Source organism: Choloepus didactylus, chromosome 11 (genome assembly GCF_015220235.1).
Source record: "Choloepus didactylus isolate mChoDid1 chromosome 11, mChoDid1.pri, whole genome shotgun sequence".
NCBI classification, from domain to species: domain Eukaryota; kingdom Metazoa; phylum Chordata; class Mammalia; order Pilosa; family Megalonychidae; genus Choloepus; species Choloepus didactylus.
Window position 1 is genome coordinate 12621093 of NC_051317.1, and position 27998 is coordinate 12649090.

The 27998-nt window shown below is 40.5% G+C and overlaps 2 protein-coding genes across 11 annotated transcripts in view; one reads left to right on the forward strand and one right to left on the reverse strand.

The window, feature by feature from the left end:
* The window catches only part of PWWP2A (PWWP domain containing 2A), a 35883-nt gene extending 32778 nt beyond the window's left edge, over positions 1-3105 (forward strand). For 2 of the 6 annotated variants that reach the window (XM_037798988.1, XM_037798989.1), the window contains one exon: positions 263-3101. In XM_037798988.1, coding sequence (XP_037654916.1) covers positions 263-276 — 14 coding nt within the window. In that variant the 3' untranslated portion in view covers positions 277-3101. Of the gene's footprint in view, positions 1-262 lie in introns of all 6 variants that reach the window. The other 4 variants (XM_037798987.1, XM_037798992.1, XM_037798990.1 and 1 more) reach the window with 4 other exon arrangements.
* Positions 3106-9858: 6753 nt separating this feature from the next.
* TTC1 (tetratricopeptide repeat domain 1) overlaps positions 9859-27998 on the reverse strand; it is a 74941-nt gene continuing 56801 nt past the window's right edge. For all 5 annotated transcript variants that reach the window (XM_037798886.1, XM_037798885.1, XM_037798883.1 and 2 more), the window contains exon 8: positions 9859-10501. In XM_037798886.1, coding sequence (XP_037654814.1) covers positions 10368-10501 — 134 coding nt within the window. In that variant the 3' untranslated portion in view covers positions 9859-10367. The remainder of the gene's footprint in view (positions 10502-27998) is intronic.

Sequence of the window (27998 nt, forward strand, 5' to 3'; positions counted from 1 at the left end):
ATTGACTATGTGAAGGTGACAGGCATTTTGTTTGTGTTGGAATTTGGCCAGATATACTTCAGAAATAACACAAATGTTTCTGCTGGTTTAGAGGTGGCAGCAAATTTTTCTTGAAAAACACTTACCAAGTTTAACTGATTAAAAGAAAATCGAATTTGATCCCACAGTCTAGGTAGGGCTTAATTTAAACGAGGACTTCATTTATCTCATAGAATTACTTGTGCTTAACTACATTTTCTTCCCCTTTTTTACTATATTTCAGCACAAAGACATTAGCTGTCTGCTGGTTTCATGGACCTCTACCACAGTGACACAGAGAACACCAGAGCATCAGGACTGAATGAAATTGGTGACTCAAATTTTTAAAGCTGCACTAAGAAGTTAATGTTAAGGGCAGTGGTGAAAACCAACAGTCTGTAAAGGGGCACTTACAGATTGTGCTATATTAAAACCGAAGAAAAGGTATTAGGGTAATATTTTATTAAAAAGAGAACTATTGCAATAATTTATGCATGAGATGAGAAGTGGTGTTTAATACACATACAAGAACTCGAATTTTATGCATGAAGAATCACTGACAGTAACTTCTTTTGAATGTGAAGTTCTTATCAGACAATTTGGACAGGCCTAAAAGGCATGGGATGATGGCAGAAATGTTGAATTATTTTTCATACTTAAACTTTGTGCTTTCTCCAGTGTTTATGTTAATTGGTTCAGATATGAGCAAAGGCATTTCTGAAATTGTTCTCTTTTGAAACAGCAATAGTCACATATGCTGAGGTCAATGTTTCTTTCAGGGCACCAGCAGAAACAACAGAGTAGATTATCTAATATCCTACTAAAAGAATAGCACAGTGCCCCCCCCCCTACCCTGACCCCGCAAAGAAAAGGTGGATCTTTTCCTTTTTTAATAAAGCAGGGCTGTATTATCTTAAATATATGTTTGCTTGTTAGAACATATTAAAATATATTTATTTGCCACCAGTATTTCACATTTTGTGCACATTTTCAAATCTTCATTCTTAGCTTTCAAATTCTGACTCTGAAGTAGATAGGCCAGTGTGGATCTTGGAGTAAAAATGTATACTCCAAGAGCTAGTTCTTAATTCCACTGAGCTTGGAGGGGCTTTTAATATTCTCCCTTTCCTAGCCAATTTCATCTAGTTCAGAAAAGGTGACAGTGTCTGAATTTTGATAGGGGCTTCTCTCTCCAGAGATATCCTCCTTCTCTCTTAAGTGCAAGAAATTCTCACAGGTGTCAGGTAGGACTTGACCCTGGGGGCAAGCGGCAGGAATAGATCCATAAAGATTGCATCAAAATTTTCATGCGTGGAACATGAATTCTTATTAATAGAGACAGTAGTTGTTTTTTTTTCCCCCTTGTCTTTGGTAAATACATACTATGAAAAACCTTAATTTTTTTTTTTAATGAATGGAGAAAACATAAAACCAGATGGACCTGTTAGTACTACATTTCTAAGGCATTTTATATTTGATGGTGCCATACTTTTAATAATAGTAATAATAATAATAAAAAAACTGAAGTTTTTTAGTGGCAATACTGATTTATTTTTTAAACCAGAAAGAGAATCCATATTGATTACTTATTACAAAAAAAAGAAAAAAAATAACCAAAAAATCAAATACACAAATTCATGAAGCAACATAACAGGTAACTGAGCATTTGGCTCAAGTTTTCGAACTTTCCTATAATCCTGTATAGGTTTCAAATTATTTAATAACCTTATGCTCAGGATTAACAAAAGGTTCTGGGTGAGAGTTTTAGGACATTTAATAAATCTGACCAGGATTTGTGTTATGACTCAAGAACAAAAAAGGTAGGCAGTCTTGCTTCTAGTGAGATTAATGCAAATCCTAATTATACTGCAAATAATAAAATATTTTGATCACTTTCTAAAACTGTCATTTTGGAGAAAATCCTTACTACGAAGTCATCATACATTTTAGCAAATCTGAAAAAGTCAGCTCAGGAACTTGCAGCAGCAGGGAGTTGTAAAGATTGCAGGCTCTTCAGAGGCTCCCTGCTCTATCTGGCCCTAGGGCTGTGGCTTGGGTTGGTCTTGTTCTTTCAGAGAACACCAGCAGGACCTTTTAGGCTCACTTCAAGAACCAGATAACTCCCCAGCCGTGGTGGAATTCACTTGGATTGTATAATCAAGATTTTTAATTAAGCTTTAGACTTTTTTATTTGTGTAGGGATGGAAATGACCAAGAAATAATAATATAAAGGCAAAAGAATTCAGAGATCGGGTCATAAATATCTATTTTTTTCTCATGACAAGTTCTCAAGGTGTTTTGTTACAAACTAGATTTTCATTTTTAAGAAAATGAAAGTTGGTGGTATTTAAAATCTAGACATACCATATTGCTATTTCACTTTCATTGCTTTAGTTGCTTAATATTTAAGCTTTGCTTCATGCTACCTTTTGTGTCTGTATTTCAAATCTTCATAAGCCTATTTCATTTTGTAGACTTGAGTGACATAAATTGTTTCTCATCTTAAGTATGCGCAGAGTTAAATGTTAAAGAATGTTGTGTAACATTTATCCAATAAAGTCTTGATTTTTTTTAAAAATTTTGTTATTTAAAAAACATTTGTTTACATTTTAGGAGTTAGCTTTTGAAGATTAAAAAAAAACAATTTAAAATTCAACCACTAGTACTTTAGGGAGCTACCTTGAGTATCATTGCCTCCTAGGGAGAAGAGCCTGTGCGTTTTTCATCACTAGGCATTTTTATGGTGCCTCTTTCTGACCAAGGATAGAGGAAGGGTGAATAGTTTAATAGTTTAATTTTAATTAGGACTCTGCACAAATGAACTACTTTCTTTTCTGTTGGAAACAAGTAACATACCCATCTGAGTTGGATGTAATTAAACCTCTAATTGTGGGCTTTTTTTTGTTGTTGTTTTTTAAGGCAGTCCTGCCTCTTTAAAATTTTGTCCAGCTCGTCCAATGTGAGGTCAGGTGTTTGAGCTGAGAACCAGAAACACTTGGCTCTCAGGCAAAAATCAGTCTCTTAAATTGACCATATAGTTGAGACTTGTCAGTAATAACCTAGAAACTTAGGTCAGTGTCTCCCCCCTCCCCCCTTCAGTAAAGCAATCCTTTAGAAAGCTGCCTGTTATTCCAAATATACGTGGAGTCTTTAACCTCATTCTCCCATTTCAGTTTAAATGAATGTGAACAGGAGGCCACCGTGATCTGGCTCTGTCAGTGTCTTTTTTTTCTCAAGTTCCTCATTAAAAAAAATTGGAACTAGAGAGAACCAGGGAAGGCAATCAGGCCATGTGCTCAGTATCTGGAATGACCTACCTTAGACCCATAAGATTCCTGGACATGTTGTGTCTACATACATGTTAGTATTATAGACATAACTCCTACAAAATACAAGGACTGAATAATGATACACGTGGGTGCAACTTGCAGCCTTTAAAAAAAATTTTTTTTAAATACAGTTTTATTGAGATTTAAATTCACACATCATACAGACTATCCGAAGGATCAGTCAGTGGAGTTGCAGCTTTCTTAATGGTGGTCTTCCAATAAGTGAAGTATAAATTCAGATGCATGCCCTGTAATCACGTTTGGACTGCCCAAGTTCCTCCCTGGGTATGACAGGAATAGGGCTTCAGTAACACACAAAGCAGCCTTGGAGGAGAGAGTGGTTTGTGTGGTCCTTCATGTTTCATTGCAGCTTCCTGAAGGAAATGAGGAAGGCAGGAAAAGCGTTGCAGCACAAGTTTAAAATATTCCCACTCGCTCTCCCCTGTGTCTGATGCCAGCTGTGCTAATACCAGAATCCGAAGTGTCACAGCCCTAGGGAGCTAGCACACCTTTACATTCAGTTAACTTCATGAGTCAAAGCTGCAAATGGCATATTCTGTCTCGGGACAAACCAGCCTTACAAAACAGTCTTCTGTGATCGGTTGAAATCAGGTACTATATACAGCTGCTAAAGTCTGCTTCCTTAGAGGCTTAAGTACTCTTCTTGGTACCTCATTTCTGTTCCCTTACTGCCTATCCCTGGCCTCTTTTCATTTCAAGTTTGTGGTATTCTGACTGCTTTTTTGCAAATGGGAAGGTACCTGGAAGCCATGAGCCCATGTGCTCGTGGCAGGTGGGGCTGCCTGGTGTGAGGCCAGATGGGCTGTCGATGTGGCATGTCTGGCACAGCACTCCGCAGAAGAACGCTGAGATCCCAGTGCCTTCAGACCCCAGCTCTTTCCATTTGGAACTAAGGGTTTCCCAAGTAGCCATTGGGTTGGTTCCCTTCACAGCTGTCATGATGACTGATGGCTTAGGAGCCCCTGTGCCTGAGAGAAGTTCCCATCTTCGTAGGCTGTGTTTCTCAGCAGCTGGGGCTGACAGGAATGAAGACTTGCTGGCACTGGGTCACTGCCACAAGCCTCCTTGCTAGAAGAGCAGCAGGTCCTGCGGTGCTTTAGCTAAGTGGGAAATGTTAACTTCCAAAGACTCCTTTAGTGAAAGGAAAAAGAAGGTAGGAAGTCGTGTTTTGCTCTTTGGCTGATAGAACTTTTTTATGATGGAGCTTATTCCTAGTTTGCAAACTTCAGAGGACTGGAACATTTGGAACATTTGGAAAATTTAAAGTTTTTATAGAAGATTTCAAACACTTGTAAAAGTAGTCTACTAAAAGTAGACTTGTTACACTAGTCTAACAACCCCCCATGTACTCATCCTTAACCTCAACAATTACCAAGTTATGGCCAGGAAGACTGAAGTTTTTGGTGCTTTGAAATATCAAAATAGAGGGTATCATTAGTTTTTGTAAAATAATTTTGTCAGTTTCTTTGATTGCTCTTTGAAGGGTTTTAAACAGTTGTTCTGATGCTTTGAGGTTACTTTAACCCTACCTTTAATCCTACCTGTTGGGCTAGGTGGTAGCAAGAAATCCTTTGCTTGCTTTCAGGAGCATTAATGGACTCAGTCTAACTCAATCTAGTGTGGGTGCAACACATCACAGAAGAAGTGATTGGAAATGATCACTTCCTTTTCCTGTACAGTTTTTAATTGGAAAGGTCACTGAGAGGTCAGATTTCCCAGCTCCTTTGGAGGAATGTGCACATATTTCCTTTTTTAAAGGAAATCTAGGTGATCAAAAGATTAAGATTCTTAGCATAGAAGTGCAGAGTTGGCAAACTGAAAAGGATTGCTAACAAATGACTTCTAGGAGCCTGACCCTTACGAGACATTTTACTAGGGTTGTGTGGGTGTCTCAAGTACACAGTATATACAAATAGGAGTACTGAGAGGAAGAGCTCAGTGCCTTAAGAAATAAAGAAGGGTTAAGGTTAGGAAGGGGAAAGGCAGGAGAAAACGGAAGTGACTACACAAAGCAACCTGAATGAACACAGCTGGAGCAGGCAGCCACTGACAGGCCTGAAGGCACACCACGTGCACCTGCACAGGCACAGCCAGACTGGGCTCCAGCAGCTCCAGGCATTCCCTTTTATGCCAAGGGCAAGCTGAAGGGAAGCACACGTAACCCAAGAGGAAACGGGGACAGAGGTTGTAAATTACAGATTTTTCCCATCCTGTGTGTTGTCTCAGATTTGTACTCTAGTCTTGGAGGGTTATTGTACTCTTCCCTTTCCAGATCTTCTTTAAGGAGATTAAAGCAGCCATTAATTTACAAAATGGCCTCAACAGCCCTCCTCTTTGGCCTCCTAGCATAGCCTTCTCCGACATTCCAAGCTTGCTAAACTGATTGTAAAGGGTAGAATTTGCAGGCCCTCTTAGCTCTTCGGAGCAGACCAACAACCCTTGCAAAAACAGCTTCCAAACAAGTGTATGTTTGCCCCCTGCTGCCAGTTCCCCACCCACGACAGTTCATTCAGACTGTAAAATGTCTACAAAAAAATCCCAAACTGAGATGTTACCCAGCAGTGATCCTGGAAGCTAGCTTGGAGAGTCAGAGAGCACCAGAAGTTACCAGTAGGCCCAGCAGCAGTTCCAAAAGCAGTCCTTACCTTCACCTACGCAAAACTGTGTAGGAACCATGACTCTTGCCATTCATGGACTAAACAAACATGCCTTTAACTCTACCTGAGCAACTTCAAAGGTCCAGCATGTGCAGTTTTGTCACTTTGCTGAAGTTTAGATGTTGACTTGGTGCTGTGAAGTTTGTGAGGTCATCAGCTAGGAGGCTGGGCCATCCCCCAGCCTCCCTATCTCATTAAGGGGTTATGTCCTCTACTGTTTATAAGCCACAGTAACTTGTGAAGTGAAAAAATGTAGAATTTTGGTGGCTATGGGGTTAGGAGCAAAAAGCTAAAAGAAAGAAACCAGCTGTGGTGCTTGTGATGGAAGGGAAGCATGCCTGGAAAGTCATGATTCTTAGAAAAAAGCCTGGGATTTTAATAAAAGTGAATTAGCCACAGCTTGGATCCACGATGTGGATGAACTGGGTTCATCTACAATGCACTCTACACAGAAAAATCACCACAAGAGTGTGAATTTGTTGGAATAAGAGTCCCAGTTTCCTAGTAAGCCTTCTGTAGAGGCTTCTGCCACTGGAAAGGCTGCTCAAGTAACAGCTGGCAAGGTAGTTAAGGTAGAATGTGAGAATACAGACAATTTGAGAATACAGACACCTTGAGGACAATTTGGGAATTTTTGGAAGTCTGAAGGCAAATTCTTGATAAATAACAAAGATGCAGAAATGAAATCTTAAAAACCAGTAGATAAATGCTTATAGATTAGGTTGAATGCTCAACATCTGAGGACATCTGCATGGCTGCACAAGATGGGCAGATTGGCTTAAATTGACCCTTTTTACAAAATACCCTCTTTGAGCTTCATGGGTACAGTTACCAAATTCACTATGAGAAACCCTAGCTGAGCCCTCCAGATTCGCCAGAATTGCACTCATCCAAGTATGCACACTACAGGAGAAGGCTTACTTGAGTAACTGGGACCATAAACTCCAGGGTGCTGAGGCCACCTTGGGCAATACACAGGGAAGTCACAAGTCAACTAACTGGTCTTAATTAGGTGAAACCAAGCTGTTGTCTTCCACTGCCTCCCACCACATTTTTTGGATTGTGAAAAACAGCACTTAAAAAACTGACAATTGAATCACTTGCTGGTGTTAAAATTTATGGTAACAAGCTAGTTTTTACTTATCCTGAAATAGGAGACATTGGTTATTAGCAAAGGAGACATTGTTAAAAACAGGCACTAAATAAATTAGGGGACAGATGAGATCATGGGTGGTAATGGTTGTTAACTTTGAGACTACCTCTTGTGAAATATCCTAAACTTAAATCAATTCACTAAGTGTCTAGTAGAGCAGTAGGTGCTGGCGCTATTAACATAAATATGGCCTTACCTTCTAGGGAGCTCATGGTCTAGACACAGAGGCTGATGGGGAAACAATAGATCAGTTACTGGAGACAATGTGTCTGAGTCTCGAAGGCAATTCTGTAAGATCCAAATTATTTTGATCCATCGCAACACTGTTGGAATAATATATATGTTACCACTGTGATTACCTTAAAAGTGAATTGTGTATTTATTTTTTTTTTTCCGGTAGGGAGAGGAAGGAAGCATTACTGAACTTTACAATCCTACATCTCAGCAGCCGTAGGCAAATACAAGCTGGCTGCCTCCCTTACTCACACACTACCTACTTTTGAATCTTTTTCAGGATTTTTCTATTGTCAAATATTTTCAAAAGGTTTTCCAGATTTTGGAAGCAGGAAATAACAGTGCTAGATTAAAAACTCCTTGGCTTAAGCAAACCCACACCCACAGTGTTTCCCTTCCTTTCCTTTCCAGATGAACTGCTGGCCCACTCACTAGAAGCATTCTACGTTGGCCTTGTTTGGCATCTTGAAAAGTTCAGTGTGATGGAACAAGCAGAGAAGGAAAAAGTGGGAGAAGGTTGAAGCCCCAATAGCAAAACTTCTATACCCTGTAGCAATGGTGTTCTTGGGCAACTTCTCAATGACCTTAATGAAAGCTGATTCCATCCAGAAAACAAGTCTATTTCCTATTCCTTGGAGGCACAGATAGTCCCTCAGGGATCTCAGGCCTTGACCTTTGACTAGTCTCAGTCACTGAGTTCAAAAATCCTAATCTGACAAAGCAGCTCTCAAAATGTTCTTGAGACTCTTCCTGTGTCCATGAGGTCATAGCTATTTTCCTAACGGTTATTTGCCTTTTTCATTTTCAGTCTGCCACTAGTGTGCAGCCAAGTTTTCCAGATGCTCCATGATGTGTGACATTATGACAAATTGAGTATAGAAACAAATGAGAATTCTGGCTTCTGTCAAACCGCACATCAAAAATGTAAAACAATGCTACTCTTCTCATTAAATGTTTTTGTTTCGGAAGATACTTTTCACGAAATGTTATTTACATGAACATGTAATGTGTTTATTTTTAAAGGAATTAACTAAACATTTTAATTACTAATATGGCAAATACCAAATAGATATAACCCACACAAAACAAAAACTTTAAAATTTTATCTTAAGAATGTAAAGGGGTCCTGAGAACAAAAATTATGAGAAATGCTGCTATAACATAATGCTGGCTACAAAGAAAGCACCTAACACCCAATAGACCACATAGCTTTTAGTCAGGGTTTCTGTGTATGTGTGATTTTTTTCACAACTTTTTGGGAAAATTAGATGCCAGATTTACCATAAACAATAGCACAGCAAACTTAACCTTCTCCCTCTTCTCTTTCCCTGGCAAATTCCACGAAGAACTGTATTTCAATTTGGGAGACAGGTATGGCAAATCAGAATGAGGACTCCACATCATTCTTCTCTCTCCCAACACTCTTAAGGGGCTTTTGTGAACAGACCAGAAAGTATCCCTGTTCTTAGCACTGGGAACATGACCACTGCACGCCACTTGAATTAGAAGTGCAATTCATTTCTGAGATGAAATATGCATACCACTGCCTTGGATCTTCAAACCAGAATAACTGGAAGCTTTTCACTAGCCTCAACTGACGACTAGGAAAAAAATCTACTTTTGAAACTTCTGGGTCCATAGTAGAAGGGAATATGGTATCGTTCTAACATTCATGTATAACTGTTGATCTGAATGAAGCTTTTTTTTTTCCAGTTTTATCCATGCTGTACAACCAACTGTTCACTGTACTATCAAATAGTTATGCATTCATTACCCCAATACGTTTCTGAACATTTTCCTTACACCAGAATCAGAATCAAAAATAAAAATGAAAAAGAACACCCAAATCATCCCCCCCATCTCATCCTATTTTTCATTTAGTTTTGGTCCCCATTTTTCTATTCATCCATCCACACACTGGATAAAGGAAGTGTGATCCACAAGATCTTCACAATAACACTGTCACCGCTTGTAATCTACATTGTTATACAGTCGTCTTCAAGAGTCAAGGCTGCTGGGTTGGAGTTTGGTAGTTTCAGGTATTTACTTCTAGCTATTCCAATGCATCAAAATCTAAGAGGTGTTATCTATATAGTGCATAAGAATATTCACCAGAGTGACCTCTCGACTCCATTTGAAATCTCTCAGTCACTGAAGCTCTATTTCGCTTGAATGAAGCTATTTTAATTTAAAGTTATAAAGGTTAATACTTGGTCTAAAGCAATGATTTCCTAATTATCTGCACAAACCTGGAGGGGCCCAAGACAAACTCGTGAGATAGAAGGGTCAAGTCTTCAAGATAATGTCAAGGTGGCAACTAAGACTTTGGGCAGACTTGTGGGATGCAGACACAGTAACACTGCTTGAAACCAGTGCCACACCCAAAGCCAAAGAGGCCTTCTGCTTCAGCTGTCGTTAATGGGGACAAAATTCACAACCCAGCCCACACCATCACAGAAAGCTTTTATTACTGTAAGAGGAAACCAGAAAATGTGGAAGGCCCTGCATGGCAGCGTTGGCGGCATGTGTGTTCAGGGAGAGGGGACAGCAGGCGGGAACTCCATAAGTCACATCTGGACAATCTCCCGTTCAACAGGTTTGCTCAGTTCAGGAGAGCCTTTGCTGGGCCTGAACACCTGTGAATTGCTCCATGGGTCTGTGCAGCCCAGGGGCTGGCCAAGCAGGCTGCCTTCTGGATGAAAAGGACACACAGCCAGAACCAGGAACTATGGCTACACAGATACCATCTCAAAATGGAAATCAAACCAGGCTTATTACATTAATAAGGACATCTCACCCTGATCATAAAACAAGAGGGAAAGGGGAGCTCTAGGCTCTACTGGATAGCCTTTCTTTTAGATGGGATGCTTTTTAAAATATTGGCAGGGCCTTTCCTCTTGTTAACAGCAAGCGGCACACAATTTCCAAGCCAGCTTTTGAAGCCATTATGCCTTGTTATCTGTTATTGTTTGGATTTTGAACAAAATTGATGGAGTAGGAGCCAGTAGAGGAATCCTGTTTGATCTGGAAATTTTCTGTGGAGAGTCCAAAAGGTCGGAGAACCAAGTTCCCAAGATCTTTTAGTTTACCTGCAATACAAAAGAAAAAAACATACGAATATGGGGAAAGAACAGAAGCAGGAAGACAACAAGTGATCTTGCCTTGTTATCTGATTAAAAAATATAAAGAGGCTTTGTCTGCAGTTAAAGAAATGCCTGCTTTAAAAAATAGGAAACCTTTGGGAGAATTCCTTGCCCCCCTATCCTCTCAGGTGTGCAGTCTCTTCAATGGCATACACTTCCCTCAGCCTGAGCTGGCAGAGATCAGACGTGAGGTGCCATTAGACCCAAGTGCCCCGTCCAGACTGGCCAGAATTACCAAAGAACACAGGATTCTGGGATGACTGACGGGAAAAGCTACTACTGCTCTTGGTGTCAGGGCTGAGGGTGGACCACTTAGCCTTACTGCCAGGCGGTAAGGACAGGTGGCCCTCCAACGAGTCTGTTTTCTATAAAAACAGCAGCAGCCACTTGCTGAATTTAATTCAGCAAATTTCTACTAAGCCTGGATTCAAATTCGAGAGCCTCCTGCTTTTTCTAAGCCAAGCCTTACCTTCCACACCAAACTCATCACTAGTGCCATTAACCTCGACGACCTAGTCTCCACAACTTTCAAGCTTTACTTAATCACTTGGGTGATACCATGTCTTAAAGCCAAAATTAAAGCACATGGTATAACCAAGGATTTTTTTTTTCTTCATTTTATTGAGATATATTCACATACCATGCAGTCATACAAAACAAATCGTACATTCGATTGTTCACAGTACCATTACATAGTTGTACATTCATCACCTAAATCAATCCCTGACACCTTCCTTAGCACACACACAAAAATAACAAGAACAATAATTAGAGTGAAAAAGAGCAATTGAAGTAAAAAAGAACACTGGGTACCTTTGTCTGTTTGTTTCCTTCCCCTATTTTTCTACTCATCCATCCATAAACTAGACAAAGTGGAGTGTGGTCCTTATGGCTTTCCCAATCCCACTGTCACCCCTCATAAGCTACATTTTTATACAACTGTCTTCGAGATTCATGGGTTCTGGGTTGTAGTTTGATAGTTTCAGGTATCCACCACCAGCTACCCCAATTCTTTGGAACCTAAAAAGGGTTGTCTAAAGTGTGCCTAAGAGTGCCCACCAGAATGACCTCTCGGCTCCTTTTGGAATCTCTCTGCCACTGAAGCTTATTTCATTTCCTTTCACATCCCCCTTTTGGTCAAGAAGATGTTCTCCGTCCCACGATGCCGGGTCTACATTCCTCCCCGGGAGTCATATTCCACGTTGCCAGGGAGATTCACTCCCCTGGGTGTCTGATCCCACGTAGGGGGGAGGGTAGTGATTTCACCTTTCAAGTTGGCTTAGCTAGAGAGACAGGGCCACATCTGAGCAACAAAGAGGCACTCGGGAGGAGGCTCTTAGGCACAACCATAGGGAGGCCTAGCCTCTCCTTTGCAGCAACCGTCTTCCCAAGGGTAAAACCTGTGGTAGAGGGCTCAACCCATCAAACCACCAGTCCCCTATATCTGTGGTCATGTTAGCAACCATCGAGGTGGGGTAGGCAAATACCCCTGCATTCTCCACAGGCTCCTCAAGGGGCACTACATCTTTTTTTCCTTGTTTTTCTTTTTCTTTTAACTTTCCTTTCTTTTTTAAATCAACTGTATGAAAAAAAGTTAAAAAGAAAACAAACATACAATAAAAGAACATTTCAAAGAGACCATAACAAGGGAGTAAGAAAAAGACAACTAACCTAAGATAACTGCTTAACTTCCAACATGTTCCTACTTTACCCTAAGAAAGTTACCTAATATACCAACATTTCTGTGAACTTGTTCCTACTATATCCATCAGAAATTAACAGACCATAGTCATTCCTGGGCATCCCCAGAACGTTAAATAGCTTATCTGTTCTTCTTGGATTATTGTTCCCCCTTCCTTAATTGCTCTCTATTGCTAGCTCCCCTACATTCTACATTATAAACCATTTGTTTTACATTTTTCAAAGTTCACATTAGTGGTAGCATATAATATTTCTCTTTTTGTGCCTGGCTTACTTCGCTCAGCATTATGTCTTCAAGGTTCATCCATGTTGTCATATGTTTCACGAGATCGTTCCTCCTTACTGCTGTGTAGTATTCCATCGTGTGTATATACCACATTTTATTTATCCACTCATCTGTTGAAGGACATTTGGGTTGTTTCCATCTCTTGGCAATTGTGAATAATGCTGCTATGAACATTGGCGTGCAGATATCTGTTCGTGTCACTGCTTTCCGAACTTCCGGGTATATACCGAGAAGTGCAATCGCTGAATCGAATGGTAACTTTATTTCTAGTTTTCTAAGGAACTGCCAGACTGACTTCCAGAGTGGCTGAACCATTATACAGTCCCACCAACAATGAATAAGAGTTCCAATTTCTCCACATCCCCTCCAGCATTTGTAGTTTCCTGTCTGTTTAATGGCAGCCATTCTAATCAGAGTTAGATGGTATCTCATTGTGGTCATAATTTGCATCTCTCTAATAGCTAGTGAAGCTGAACATTTTTTCATGTGTTTCTTGGCCATTTGTATTTCCTCTTCAGAGAACTGTCTTTTCATATCTTTTGCCCATTTTATAATTGGGCTGTCTGTACTATTGTCATTGAGTTGTAGGATTTCTTTATATATGCAAGATATCAGTCTTTTGTCAGATACATGGTTTCCAAAAATTTTTTTCCCATTGAGTTGGCTGCCTCTTTACCTTTTTGAGAAATTCCTTTGAGGTGCAGAAACTTCTAACCTTGAGGAGTTCCCATTTATCTAATTTTCCTTTTGTTGCTTGTGCTTTGGGTGTAAAGTCTAGGAAGTGGCCGCCTAATACAAGGTCTTGAAGATGTTTTCCTACATTATCTTCTAGGAGTTTTATGGTACTTTCTTTTATATTGAGATCTTTGGTCCATTTTGAGTTAATTTTTGTGTAGGGGGTGAGGTAGGGGTCCTCTTTCATTCTTTTGGATATGGATATCCAACTCTCCCAGCCCCATTTGTTGAAAAGACCATTATGACTCAGTTCAGTGACTTTGGGGGCCTTATCAAAGATCAGTCGGCCATAGATCTGAGGGTCTATCTCTGAATTCTCAATTCGATTCCATTGATCTATATGTCTATCTTTGTGCCAGTACCATGCTGTTTTGGCAACTGTGGCTTTATAATAAGCTTCAAAGTCAGGGAGTGTAAGTCCTCCCACTTGGTTTTTCTTTTTTAGAGTGTCTTTAGCAATTCAAGGCAACTTCCCTTTCCAAATAAATTTGATAACTAGCTTTTCCAAGTCTGCAAAGTAGGTTGTTGGAATTTTGACTGGGATTGTATTGAATCTGTAGATGAGTTTGGGTAGAATTGACATCTTAATGACATTTAGCCTTCCTATCCATGAACATGGAATATTTTTCCATCTTTTAAGGTCCCCTTCTATTTCTTTTAGTAGAGTTATGTAGTTTTCTTTGTATAGGTCTTTTACATCTTTGGTTAAGTTTATTCCTAGGTACTTGATTTTTTTAGTTGCTATTGAAAATCGTATCTTTTTCCTGAGTGTCTCTTCAGTTTGTTCATTTCTAGCATATAGAAACATTACTGACTTACGTGCATTAATCTTGTATCCCGCTACTTTGCTAAATTTGTTTATTAGCTCTAGTAGCTGCATTGTCGATTTCTCAGGGTTTTCTAGATATAAGATCATATCATCTGCAAACAATGACAGTTTTACTTCTTCTTTTCCAATTTGGATGCCTTTTATTTCTTTGTCTTGCCGGATTGCCCTGGCTAGCACTTCCAGCACAATGTTGAATAACAGTGGTGACAGCGGGCATCCTTGTCTTGTTCCTGATCTTAGAGGGAAGGCTTTCAGTCTCTCACCATTGAGTACTATGCTGGCTGTGGGTTTTTCATATATGCTCTTTATCATGTTGAGGAAATTTCCTTCAATTCCTACCTTTTGAAGTGTTTTTATCAAAAACGGATGTTGGATTTTGCCAAATGCTTTTTCAGCATCTACTGAGATGATCAATTGGTTTTTCCCTTTTGACTTGTTAATGTGTTGTAATACATTGATTGATTTTCTTATGTTGAACCATCCTTGCATGCCTGGAATGAACCCCACTTGGTCATGGTGTATGATTTTTTTAATGTGTCTTTGGATTCGATTTGCAAGTATTTTGTTGAGGATTTTTGCATCTATATTCATTAGGGAGATTGGCCGGTATTTTTCCTTTTTTCTAGCATCTTTGCCTGGTTTCGGTATTAGATTGATGTTAGCTTCATAAAATGAGTTAGGTAGTGTTCCATTTTCTTCAATGTTTTGAAAGAGTTTGAGTAAGATTGGTGTCAGTTCTTTCTGGAAAGTTTGGTAGAATTCCCCTGTGAAGCCATCTAGCCCTGGTCATTTATTTGTGGGAAGATTTTTGATGACTGATTGGATCTCTTTGCTTGTGATGGGTTGGTTAAGGTCTTCTATTTCTTCTCTGGTCAGTCTAGGTTGTTCATATGTTTCCAGGAAATTGTCCATTTCCTCTACATTATCCAGTTTGTTGCCATACAGTTGTTCATAGTATCCTCTTATAATTTTTTTAATTTCTTCAGGATCTGCAGTTATGTCACCTTTTTCATTCATTATTTTGTTTATATGGGTCTTCTCTCTTTTTGATTTTGTCAGTCTAGCTAGGGGCTTGTCGATCTTGTTGATCTTCTCAAAGAACCAACTTTTGGTGATATTTATCCTATTGTATTTTTGTTCTCTATGTCATTTATTTCTGCTTTAACCCTTGGTATTTCTTTTCTTCTACTTGGTTTAGGATTGGTTTGCTGTTCATTTTCTAGCTTCTTCAGTTGATCCATTAGTTCTTTGATTTTGGCTCTTTCTTCCTTTTTAATATATGCGTTTAGTGCTATAAATTTCCCCCTTAGCACTGCTTTTGCTGCATCCCATAGGTTTTGGTATGTTGTGTTCTCATTTTCATTCATCTCTATATATTTAGCAATTTCTCTTGCTATTTCTTCGTTAACCCACTGATTGTTTAGGAGTGTGTTGTTTAATCTCCAGGTATTTGTGAATTTTCTAAGTCTCTGATGGTTATTGACTTCTAATTGTATTCCATTGTGGTCAGAGAATGTGCTTTGAATAATTTCAATCTTTTTAAATTTATTGAGGCTTGTTTTATGTCCCAGCATATGATCTATTCTGGAGAAAGTTCCGTGAGCACTAGAAAAGTATGTGTATCCTGGTGATTTGGGATGTAATGTTCTGTATATGTCTGTTAAATCTAATTCATTTATCAGATTGTTTAGGTTTTCAGTTTCCTTATTGGTCTTCTGTCTGGTTGATCTATCTATAGGAGAGAGTGATGTGTTGAAGTCTCCCACAATTATTGTGGAAACATCAATTGCTTCCTTTAGTTTTGCCAGTGTTTCTCTCATGTATTTTGTGGCACCTTGATTGGGTGCATAGACATTTAAGATTGTTATTTCTTCTTGTTGAATTGCCCCTTTTATTAGTATGTAGTGGCCTTCTTTGTCTCTCAAAACATCCCTGCATTTAAAGTCTATTTTATCTGAGATTAATATTGCTACACCTGCTTTCTTTTGGCTGTAGCTTGCATGAAATATTTTTTTCCATCCTTTCACTTTCAGTTTGTGTCCCTGTGTCTAAGATGAGTCTCTTGTATGCAACATATTGATGGTTCATTTTTTTTGATCCATTCTGCGAATCTATATCTTTTAATTGGGGAGTTTAATCCATTTACATTCAACGTTATAACCGTGAAGGCATTTCTTGAATCAGCCATCTTATCCTTTGGTTTATGTTTGTCATATTTTTCCCCTCTCTCTGTTAATATCCTTTATTGTATCCATACCGAATCTCTTTAGTACTGAACCTTTCTCCAAGTCTCTCTGTCCTTTCTTTGGTTCTCTGTCTGTAGGGCTCCCTTTAGTATCTCCAGTAGGGCAGGTCTCTTATTAGCAAATTCTCTCAGGATTTGTTTGCCTGTGAAAAATTTAAGCTCTCCCTCAAATTTGAAGGAGAGCTTTGCTGGATAAAGTATTCTTGGTTGGAAATTTTTCTCACCCAGAATTTTAAATATATCGTGCCACTGCCTTCTCGCCTCCATGGTGGCTGCTGAGTAGTCACTACTTTGTCTTATGCTGTTTCCTTTGTATGTGGTGAACTGCTTTTCTCTTGCTGCTTTCAGAACTTGCTCCTTCTCTTCCGTGTTTGACAGTGTGATCAGAATATGTCTCGGAGTGGGTTTATTTGGATTTATTCTATTTGGAGTTCGCTGAGCATTTATGATTTGTGTATTTATGTTGTTTAGAAGATTTGGTAAATTTTCCCCAACAATTTCTTTGAATACTCTTCCTAGACCTTTACCCTTTTCTTCCCCTTCTGGGACACCAATGAGTCTTATATTCGGACGTTTCATATTATCTATCATATCCCTGAGGTCCGTTTCGATTTTTTCAATTTTTTTCCCCATTCTTTCTTTTATGCTTTCATTTTCCATTCTGTCATCTTCCAGGTCACTGATTCGTTGTTCAACTTCCTCTAGTCTTGTACTATGAGTGTCCAGAATCTTTTTAATTTGGTCCACAGTTTCTTTAATTTCCATAAGATCATCCATTTTTTTTATTTAGTCTTGCAATGTCTTCTTTATGCTCTTTTAGGGTCTTCTTGATATCCTTTGTATTCCGTACTATGGTCTCATTGTTCATCTTTAGTTCTTTGAGTAGCTGCTCTAGGTGCTGTCTCTCTTCTGATCTTTTGATTTGGGTGCTTGGGCTTGGGTTATCCATATCGTCTGGTTTTTTCATGTGCTTTATAATTTTCTGTTGTTTTTGGCCTCTTGGCATTTGCTGAACTTGATAGGGTTCTTTTAGGATTTGTAGACCAATTGAAGTCCTTATCTCTAATTTATCAGATCTACAGCTTCGTGCAGTACACTTTCTCTAACTAACCAGCAGGTGGCGTCCACGAGCCACCTGTTCTCCACAAGCCAGTTCTCCCCTGCTTAGCCTTTTTGGTGAGTGGGGGAGTGAGTCTTGTGGGGTCCAATTGGTGTACCAAGCTTGCGTGTGTACTTGGTGTTGCCTGCCCTGTATATGGGGCATGTTTCTGGGCAGTCAGGGAGGGGGGGTGGCTCTCACAATCAAATCTCCCTGGTGATCCTGGAGTTTTAAAGCTGCTGCAATAGTCTAATCCTTCAGTTCAGTCCTGCCACAGTTTGTCTCTGCCACTGACCCACAAGTCCTTAGTTTTGGCGTATGGCTCCTGAGACTTGCAAGTTGGCCCCTCTTCCAGGCTGTGCACCCCAGGTCCTCTGTTGAGGGATGACTGTGCTATGTCACAGGTGAGTGCCGTCCCCCCAGGGCAGTTCTGGGCTGCTGGGCTGTGTAGGGAGGCTCCCAGTCTGCTGAAATGATGGCTGAATGGGGCTTTGTTAATTCACACTGCTCCACCTTCCCAACTCTGGGACAATCAGCTGAGGTTGCAGGGAAGGCTAATGTCCACACCCAGTTTTGTGGTGTGTGCCTGTTATTTGAAGCGCTTCCGTCACACTGGGTTGTCTGGGGCAGCTCTGGGCTATAGGGCTGGCGACGGGCAGGAGTGTTTCCTGTCCACCAGGATGATGGCTGTGAGCAGACACCCCCTTTTCTTGGGAAGTTGTGGTGTTTAGTGAATTTTCTCAGCCACTGGATTATTGCCTTTTGTCTCAGAGCTCTCTTAGTTCTGCTCTTGTCTTGACCTGCCCAAATTGCAAGTCTTTGAAGCTTTCTGTATTGGGCTTCTTAGAGTAATTGTTTTAGAAAAAGAAAAAAGGATTAAAAAAAAAAAAAAGGGCCCTCCTCAGAGATCTAATGGGTTATTGAAATGCTAAGAGACAAAGCAATTAGGGCCATTAAGGAAAGGTCCACAGGGCAGAGAGATCAGATTTCTTCGGGATTTGCATATGAGCCTCAGGGCCTGAGCTCTGCCCTTCCCCTTTCTATGTTCACCAGAACTCCAAAAATCCTCCGCTTTTATTTTGGAGTTTTTCGTGTTGTTTTTTTCTATGCCTGTCTCCTCTCTGCTGGGCTGGCTGCTCTCAGATTCTCTGGTGTCTGGTCTCAGTCTATCTATGGTTGGAGTTTGGATCAGTAGAATGAGTTTCTGATAAGGGCTGCCACTACAGTTCTCCCTTCTCCTTCCCGGAGCTGACAGCCCCTCCTCCCACGGGACTGAGCCTGGCAGGGAGGGGTGCAGGTCCCCTGGCCACAAAAACTTACAGATTTCGCTGATCTCAGCAGTTCCACGTTTTCATGAGTGTTGTATGAAGTATGCCCAAAGTCAGATTGCTCTGTGGTGTCCAGTCCACGCAGTTCCTGGCTTTCTACCTACTTTCCTGGAGGAGTAACTAAAACATCAGCTCACCAGTCCTCCATCTTGCCCCACCTCCCGGATTTTAATGCTATTTCTAGAAACAAGACGGCCAAGAGTATGCATGCCAAAAGTTGGAATTTCCAGGACATTTCAGTGAATTATAGGGGTTTCTGGGGCAATGGGATGGAATATTTGAAATGAGGACTGTTCTGGAAGATCTTGGCTGTGATGAGTGAATAAACAATCTCAATCCTTTCTGAACTGTTTTAATCTTTCTTGCAGGTCTGCTTCTAGTGGAGATGAGAATGGGGGTGGAAGGGAAGAAAAATCTGTAATCATCAGAGGTACAGGTTCCTTCCCACCTTACCTGCTTGTTAGCAGTTTTTGTTGCTCTGAGGCCTCCCACCTTAGAGGAAAGCCCAGGTAAAAAACTTAAAGATGGATGGCCCTTAAATTTTAGCTGCCTCTCCTAGTAACTCATGGTGAGAACTTCTGGTATCAGTCTAAGATTAAGCCTGCAGAAGCTGACCCTGCTCAGAGGGAAGGCCAACCCATTCTTGGGAAGAACATTATTAATTAAGCTCCCATCACTGCTCAGGGTGACCACTCTCCAGGCAGCCTTCCCAAATGTAAACTTGGCACACACATGCTCATTGCTGCTAATTTAGGAGAATCACTGGCACAAACCTGGAGTCACTGCACATAGGTCACTGCAGAGAGAGGCCCAGAGCACAGTCTCAGGTAGCTGGATGCATGGGGTAGGAGATTAGAGCAAGCAAAGACAAGACAGGACATCCTCTAGGAAAAATGAGGTAGCAACATTTACACAGAACTTTGGCAGTCCCTTTTGGGGTTGGGAAAAGAAGACAGGGAGGGGAGAAAATCATTTAAAGAAGCGCAATACAATGTCATTGCTGGGACGATCCCTGGCTCGTGACATGGAGGAAGTGAAGTGAGAATGAGTCTCAAGAGTAGCTCACAGCTGACTTCCCAGGAGGAGCAGCTCCAGCTTGGAGAAGCCTGTTCAAGGGCCACTTTTGAATGTCATCTGAGCCATGGGCCACTGGTCATGCAGGCACCAGGATGGAGGGTTCATTGCAAGCCCATCTCCATGACCAAGAAACCAGCTTAAAGGAGAAACGATCCAGAGAATAAAAGAAGTTTCTAGCTTCTGAGATGCTCACAGTCCAGTGGGGAGAAAGACACCAAAGACTGAGGTGGGCCCAGAGGGGGACCCTTCAGAGCAGTTAGGGGGTTTGAGGAAGGCTTTTCAGGGGGGCCATGCTGGGGCAGTGCTTGGAAGGATGGGAGCAGTGTGTGGAGTAAAGGAAAGTGACATGGCCTGTGGCCACCATGTCCAAGACGGCAGTTTCTTTAGGCAGCAGTTGCTTGGCTTTCGGCTGGTCTACATTAAAGGAAGAGTTCTCTTCTGGTGCAGGAAGGCATTTCCAATGTAAGCATGCAAGTATTCAAAGTGCAGACCAGAGGGAGAGTTTGAGGCTTTCCTAGTCCCTCACTGCCTAACTGGCTGAGGGACTTCCTGCCCCAAGAAGCGTCTGAACTTTTTGCTTGGTTGAGTCTACAGTGCGGCAGCCATGAAAACGTCTCTCTCCAAATGGGGAGTGTGTAGCTGCTGTGCTCTGAAATCCATCAGTGCATTCATGCTGAGGCCCTGCTTCCCACAAGCTATGCCCCACCAAGGGCTGAGCAGGGAGGGACGCTAAGGGTGGCTTCTCCTGAGACATCAAAGATTCCTCTGACAGGCAGCTAGGGCTCCCCAATGGCTTTGCTGAGACTTTCTCAGAACTGCACTGCAGTGTAAGACTTTTCCTACCCAACCTCCCTTCCTTTCCTCTCTCCTCCACAGGGGTCTGATGGCTCTCCCAGCCCCTTCCAGTTCCTGCCCCATTTTCCCTCATAAGTGTCTCCTCAATAAATCTCTTGCACTTCTAATTCTGTTTAGGCTTCTGTTTCTTGGAAACTCAACACTAATGCATGTGGCATGATTCTTTTCCCTTCTATTCCAGCATCTCTGCCTTTAAAATATTTCGTAACATTTTCACCAACTACCACCTCCAGAACAGAATAGAATATAAGAGGTTCTTATAAGATGGTATATGGGGAAAAAATATGCCTAACGTAAACTATGGACTGTAGTTAATAGTACTATTTTAATATTCTTTCATCAATTGTTAACAAAGGTTCTACACTACCGCCAAGTGTGAACAATAGGGGGGCATACAGGAATGCTGTGTTTTTTACGTGATTTTTCTGTAAACCTACAACTTCTCTAATTAAAATTAAATAAATAGACAAAATAATAGGAGATATTTCACAGGCCTGTGTATGAGCATTTTAAATGTGGTAATCCATGTAAACTGCTTCACAGTGCCTAGAACATGGAAGCTCTCAAAAAATGCTGGCTACTACTATTAAAAAAAAAGCACAATTATAAAAAAGTGCTATCACCAATTGTAACAAATATTTCACACCAATGCAAGGTGTTGGTGGTGGGGTGGTATATAGGAATCCTATATTTTTATGCATGTTTGTTCTGTAAACTTACCACAACTTCTCTAATAAAAACAAACAAATTAACAACAACTGAAAATAAGTGTTGGAGAGGATGTAGAGAAATAGAAACACTCATGCATTGTTGGTGGGAATGTAAAAATGGTACAGCTGCTGTGGAAGACAGTTTGGCAATTCCTTAGTTAAGTATAGAATCACCATATGATATGGCAACTTCTCTTCAAGGTATATATCCTAAAGAACTGAAAGCAGGGACTCGAATAGATATTTGTACACTGATGTTCACAGTGGCATTATTCATAACTGTCAAAAGATGGAAGCAACCCCCCAAGCGTCCAAAAACCAATGAATGGATAAATAAAATGTGTTCTATATATACAATTGAATATTCTTCAGCCATAAAAATATTATTCAGCCATGAAGTCATGATACATACAAGTTCTGATACATGGATGAACCTTGAAGGCATAATGTTGAGTGAAATAAGCCAGATACAAAAGGACAAATATTGTATGACCTCACTGATATGAAATAAGTAAACTCAGAGAGTTAAAATCTTGAGTATAGGTTAGAAGAGACTGGGCTGGAATAGAGAATGGGGAGTTAATGCTTACTTTGTATAGAATTTCTAATTAGGTTAATTTTAAAGTTTTGAAAATGGATGGTGGTGATGGTAGCATAACGTGAGTGTAATCGATAGCACTGAATTATGTATGTGAATGTGGTTAACGGGAAATTTTAGTTGCATATATGTTGCTAGAGTAAAAATTAAAAGATAAAACAGGACTATATGACACAATGAATTCTACTGCAAAGGATGGACTACTGTTATTTGTACAATTATAAGAATGTTCTTTCATGAATTATAACAAATGTACCACACTAATGCAAGGTGTTAATAATAGTGTAGTATATGGGAAAAACATACATCCTAATGTAAACTATAGTTAATAGTACAATTATATCAATTTTATCAACTAATAAAAAGTGTTAATGGGGGTGTGATGTAAGGGAAAGCTGTAATTTTTACATGAATTTTCTGTAAACCGACAACTTCTCGAATTAAAAAACAAAACAAAAAAATTCCGTATCTTAGGTTAAAAGTGAAAGAAATAAAAGATTCCACATTTTCACTACCTAGCACATCCAGAACAGCAGAAGAGAATATGAGAAGTTCTGCTTGCTAAATGAGATAACATACGTAGGGTCCCTGGCAGGTAGCAGATACCTAATTCAAGACAATGAAACAGCTCCATATGAGAGAAAGACCAGAAGTTACCTGACTTGACTGAATCCAACCCAAATGTATTAAGTACATATGGGCGGCAACCATGTTGGTGGGGGTAGGGGACAAAAATTAATATGGCAGTCTCTGCACCAAAATAAACTTAGAATCTGGTGGGGAAGATAAGGCATACATGCAAAAGCTTAGTGTGTGCTGGAGATATGTTAAGTTATGAGAGGAAGTAAGACGAAGAGTCCTTCCAGCCTGGACAGAGAGGACTGCTACAGTTTGAAGGGCAGGGTGTTAGGCAGTTAGAGGACAATGGCTTGAGCAGATGCACAGGGACAGGTAGGGAAGGGTGAGCCGTGGAGGTCCATGGGGTGAGAGGTGGGCAGGAGGACACACCTGTTGGGCTCTCCCTAGCCAGGCCAGCAGGCTGTTTCTTGTGCCAACAAGAGGCCACAAAAGGTTTGAGAACTGAGCTTTTATAGTTAATAATCCTCTGGCAAAGTGAAGAATGAACTAGAAGGGGAGAGCCTGGAGGTGGTGCTGACAGTTAGGAAATTAAGTGCAACAATATGAAAAGAGGCCATTTATCTACTGGACAAACATTTGAACACCAACAATAACAGGTAAAGAAGCTCTGAAACCAGAGTAGAACCAGTGAGAACATAAGGAATGGAAATGGTACATTATGGCAGAATCAACAAGTTTTTGATTTCTGAAAAATTCACCTTTTGTTGTTAATGATGAAAGCATAGAGAAGCACCAGTCCTCAGTGGAGATCATGTTTTTCAGTATTTTCCTGCCTGCTGTAGAGTCAGGCTGGGTGCTCAGAGATCAAAGCAATTTCCTTGTACCCAAGATAAGTTCGTTTGCCAAAATGGCCTGTCACACTGCCAAGTTTTATACTTCCCCCATCTGGGTGGTAATCAATTTACCAACTGCAACAAATCCAGCATCGGCCCTCAGCCTGAATATGTCAACATGTTCCTAACTATTAAGATCTCACAAGCAAGAGCTAGTATCTATTAGACTAGATCCCAAGGCAAAGAGAAGAGTCCAAAACTGCATGTGCCTGGCCAAGAATGTTTGGGACGAGAGATCAATGTTTATTCTTTCTGGCTCACTGGATCCAGTTCTGGTAAACATTAACTTCTGTGCCTCTAAGCAACACTGTATCTTGATAACCCAATAGATTCATAATGCATAATTTCTCTTCGGTGATACTGATAGTACACTAGGCAGTTTACCTGAGGATAATCAAAAATGCCATTTATTTTCATCTCCTTAACATCACTGGGGTTTGGGTACAGCAGAATGGTTCCTTTGGGACTTGCTCCTTTCTTTAAGAGAACCAAATTGCAAATAATTGAATTCCGATACTGCATGTCTTCTTATGAGGCAGGAAATGAAGCCATGCAGCTAACTCTCTCTTCTGAGTAGAAGGCAAATCAAGAGAGAGCACAGCATAGAGAAAATAAAATTCACACCCAACTCCAATTCTTACATTAACTCTTAGTGAAAATGGAGGCTGAAATAAGCCTTACCAAAAACTGCCAATGAACCAGGAGTGACTCCCAAGAAGAGAAGCTAAGGAGCAGCTAGGAAATGAAAAAAAAGGGAACTGAAAATCTGCAAACCGACATTCCCTACTGAGAGAACAAAACCCACCAAAACAAAAGGAGCTGGTTTAGAACTCTGTGTGGTCAGAGCACACCTAACAAGTGTACTAACAAGCATACAGTCTGTAATGAAGAATACTGGGTGGGTGGCATGAAGAGAATGTAGAAAAAAAGATTCTGGATTTCCACACCCAAACATATGGTTGGTAGCTTTAAGGGAGACAATAACAATTCAGAATCATTCCTGTGACCCTCAGAGAGGGAGCAGAGTTACAGAAGCATCCACCAGTTGCAGAGAAGCATGTAATGCACAGCTATAGCCAAAGGAACCTGCTGAATCCTTGCAATGACAATGGGCAAGGTACTTCTGTCTCATCTAATTCTTGAAACTGGCAAAGCGATGTTCTTAATTCCATTCATGAAGGCTGCTGGTGGCTAGGAGTGAATATCTGGGCAACTTCAGGGATCATGAGACCAGAAAATGTTCCAAGAGGATGGACGGTGATGGAAGGAATGGAAAACCTGGGCTAGATGGTGAATGGGGCCTTGTGTGTGCCAAGAAAGCTGGACCAGGGCAGCAGAAGGTGCTAGGCAAAGGAAGGTCAGATTGGTGGGGCCCCTGTGTCTATGGTTCCTTTGAGAGTATAAATGAGTTTCATGTAGCTGCTCTAGGCTTTAAGGTGGGGGCAGGCACCTGGCAGCTCTTGGTTGTGGTAGGGAGAGCAGCAGCTCATGGAATGGCTGAGACCCAAGCTTTCCATGTTACTGGGACTTACTTCTTACCTCAGAACCTGGGACAAGTAAAGCACTCAACTCAGAAAATAGTGATGATCTACAGTGAGAGGACTCTAGTCCTCTGGTGGCAACTTGTTCCAACACTTATTTTCAGTTTAACCAGAAATGAAAGCAAGCAAGGAATGCCTCGCCATAGAGAGCTGTTCTGAGATCTCAGGTCTAATGAATTGGAAGAGCACACATTCTGAAATGCCTACTTTCTAGTTTTTCTCTACTGTGGCTGCAGCAAAAAGGAAGGAAAGATAAAGCTCAGTGACATATCTGCTTCTGCTCAGTAGGTATCCTATCAGGGCTGAGCTCTATGCCCTACTCTGGCCTTTAATTACTTACCTGAGTTGCCTCCATACTTGCCTCCCACTCATTAATCACATCTCCAAACAGTGGATGTTAACACTGAGTGTACATCGGAAACGTCTGGAAGGCTTGTTAAAACTCAGTTTGCTGGACACCATCCTCCCGAATTTCTGATTCAGTAAGTCTGGGCACCATAATTTGAGAACCACTGACCCAAATGATAACTTGCTTTTGCAGCTCATAACTGGAATATTGATCAGAAGCCTGATATTAAAAAACTCTAAACACCTATATCTAGTGATCAGAGGGATGAGGCTACCTGGGTAGAGATTCCTTATTAGCAAAGGGAAAAGGGAGCCCAAGTAGCCTATGTTACTTTCTGAGGAAAGCAGAATACTTTATTTTCTATCTTATGGTTCCATAAACTGAGGTGACAGAAGATAAAGGAAGAACCACAACCATATACACATATAGATTCTTAGCAACTCTACTTGTTTGAAAGGTTTCTTGGTTGGGCCAGCATATGGGTTAAAACAATTGGCAAATAATGATGACTTTTTTATCCTGTTCTATTTGTAACTGAAGCTGAGACCTGTGTTAGCATTAGTATCAGGCCTCCTCCAAGTACACACCTCTTACCCTCCCAGTTGGCTGCCAGAAATGAATGGCTCACCCCTGTGCAGAAAAGCAGAGCCCAGGATGGCACATTTCCCCACCGGGTTAAACAGCCACACCTCTTAAGATGCCCTCAAATGCTGAGCAATACACTAAGTATTGGTCCTCAGTATCCTAGAGTGGAGCAGAGGAGCTTCAGGGATTCTGAAGATGTCTGATCAGTTTTACTCTTAATTGCTTTTTACTATTTACCTATCTAGAGGAGCAAAAAATTTAATATTATGAAATCGAAACAAATAAATAAATCAGACATCCTGATATAGCTATAAGGTTGCTCTTGTCATCCAAAACTCTGATTTCAAATTTCTGTGTTCCTTAAAAACTGCCTGACTATTCTGATTATAAATGCTATTCACTTGAATTTATAAAATAAATTCATATAAATGAAATACCACTTTTTTTTTCCTTTTCTATATTACGGCTCCACAAAAGACTTTTTTAAACACAAGGATTCTATTGTTTAAAAAAAGAAAGTCTCTAGATTTCAGCAAAGCCCCAAAATCAATTACCAGGACCATCAGTTGCTCATAAAAATTCTGAGCCTCTTAGGGTGCTACATCCAAGGCACCTGTTCCCACTTTATCACACCACTGACCGCACCCTTAAGTCCTTTTAAACCTTACTTTATCTGGCTCTTTTGGCCACAGGCTAATTATCCCAGAGGAAGGGACAAAGGAAACACTCTAGTTGCTGACCTTTTCTCTTAAATCTGAAGGTATCACAACTGTCTTCTCTGATTAGCAAGGACTGTGGCACTATGATTGATGGCCACCCTGGGTCTAATGAGGGTATTTATAACACACGGGCCAGGAAGGGAAGGGCGAAAACTGCACTACCCATCAATAGTTCCCGTTAGAATTTTCTTCCCAAAGGGAGGGTACATAGCTCTTCTTTCTAACAAAAAGAGAATCAAGTTACAGAGAGAAGAGAAAAAACAAGCCAAAGAATAAGGAACAAATCTGAATAGAAGCCCATTTTGTTAGATAGTTACATAATTTCCCTAGGTATCAATGACAAACAGCATCAAGCAGTTGTTTTTTTAACTCTCACTGCTAGTCTTGCAGAAGCCATCACTCCCATGGGAACTAGCATGGAAAATCGTGTTGTCCACTACCAAAAACTTGCTTAGAAACTCTAAGGAAGTGGTATTAATTTGTGCTCAGAGTGTCTGGCCTCCAAGGATTTCAAAGCACAGGAACCATGGTCACCCCATGTGTAACACAAAGCTCCTGTGGGGGTGAAAATTCCTTGTAGAGAATGTTTTCTCCCTTCTAGGCTATCTGTGGCTAGGTAACACTTAGAAGCAAAATTTTACCCGTGATCCTTTTATTCATTAATTTAAAAAAAAGAAGCCCAACCAAACTATTTATGTACCACAACCAAAGGACCTATTTCTTAACAAGCAACCTAAGATGTTTCAGTCTGATAGGAGTTGAACTCAGACAGGAGCAATGGAGGGAAGAATTCAGCTTGAATATTTCAAACCAAAGCCAAGGACAGATGGGAGTTTTGATTCCACCTAGAACTGACAATGGCCAGTAAGATTCAGTCTGTACCAAATTCATAGTTTTGGAACGGCCGAAAAAAATGAACCTAGAGACCAATGCCTAAGAGAAATGTCCTTTTCAAATCCAGTATGGTCATTCACAAAGTCATGTCTTCGAGCATGAAATCCAGTTTAGCAGTGCCTCATCACTAAATGTGTATATATATATATATATTTTTAATTTGTTAGTGCAAAAAAAATTTTTTAACTAAAATATATAGCATCACTCGGTAGAATAGGTGAGAAAATGCTCTTTTTCATCTTCTTTGAAGAAAGAGGACCTCCAAAATGTTTTCCAAACATGGCATCAAAATTAAATATGTAAATTGAGGAAGTAGCCTTTTTCAGAAAAAATGAGGAAGGCTCCAGAAATACCCAGGTCTGAGTCTATCCAGCAGGGGCTAGAAGGTTCTGGATAGTCTAGGTTAATGGCCTCCTCTCA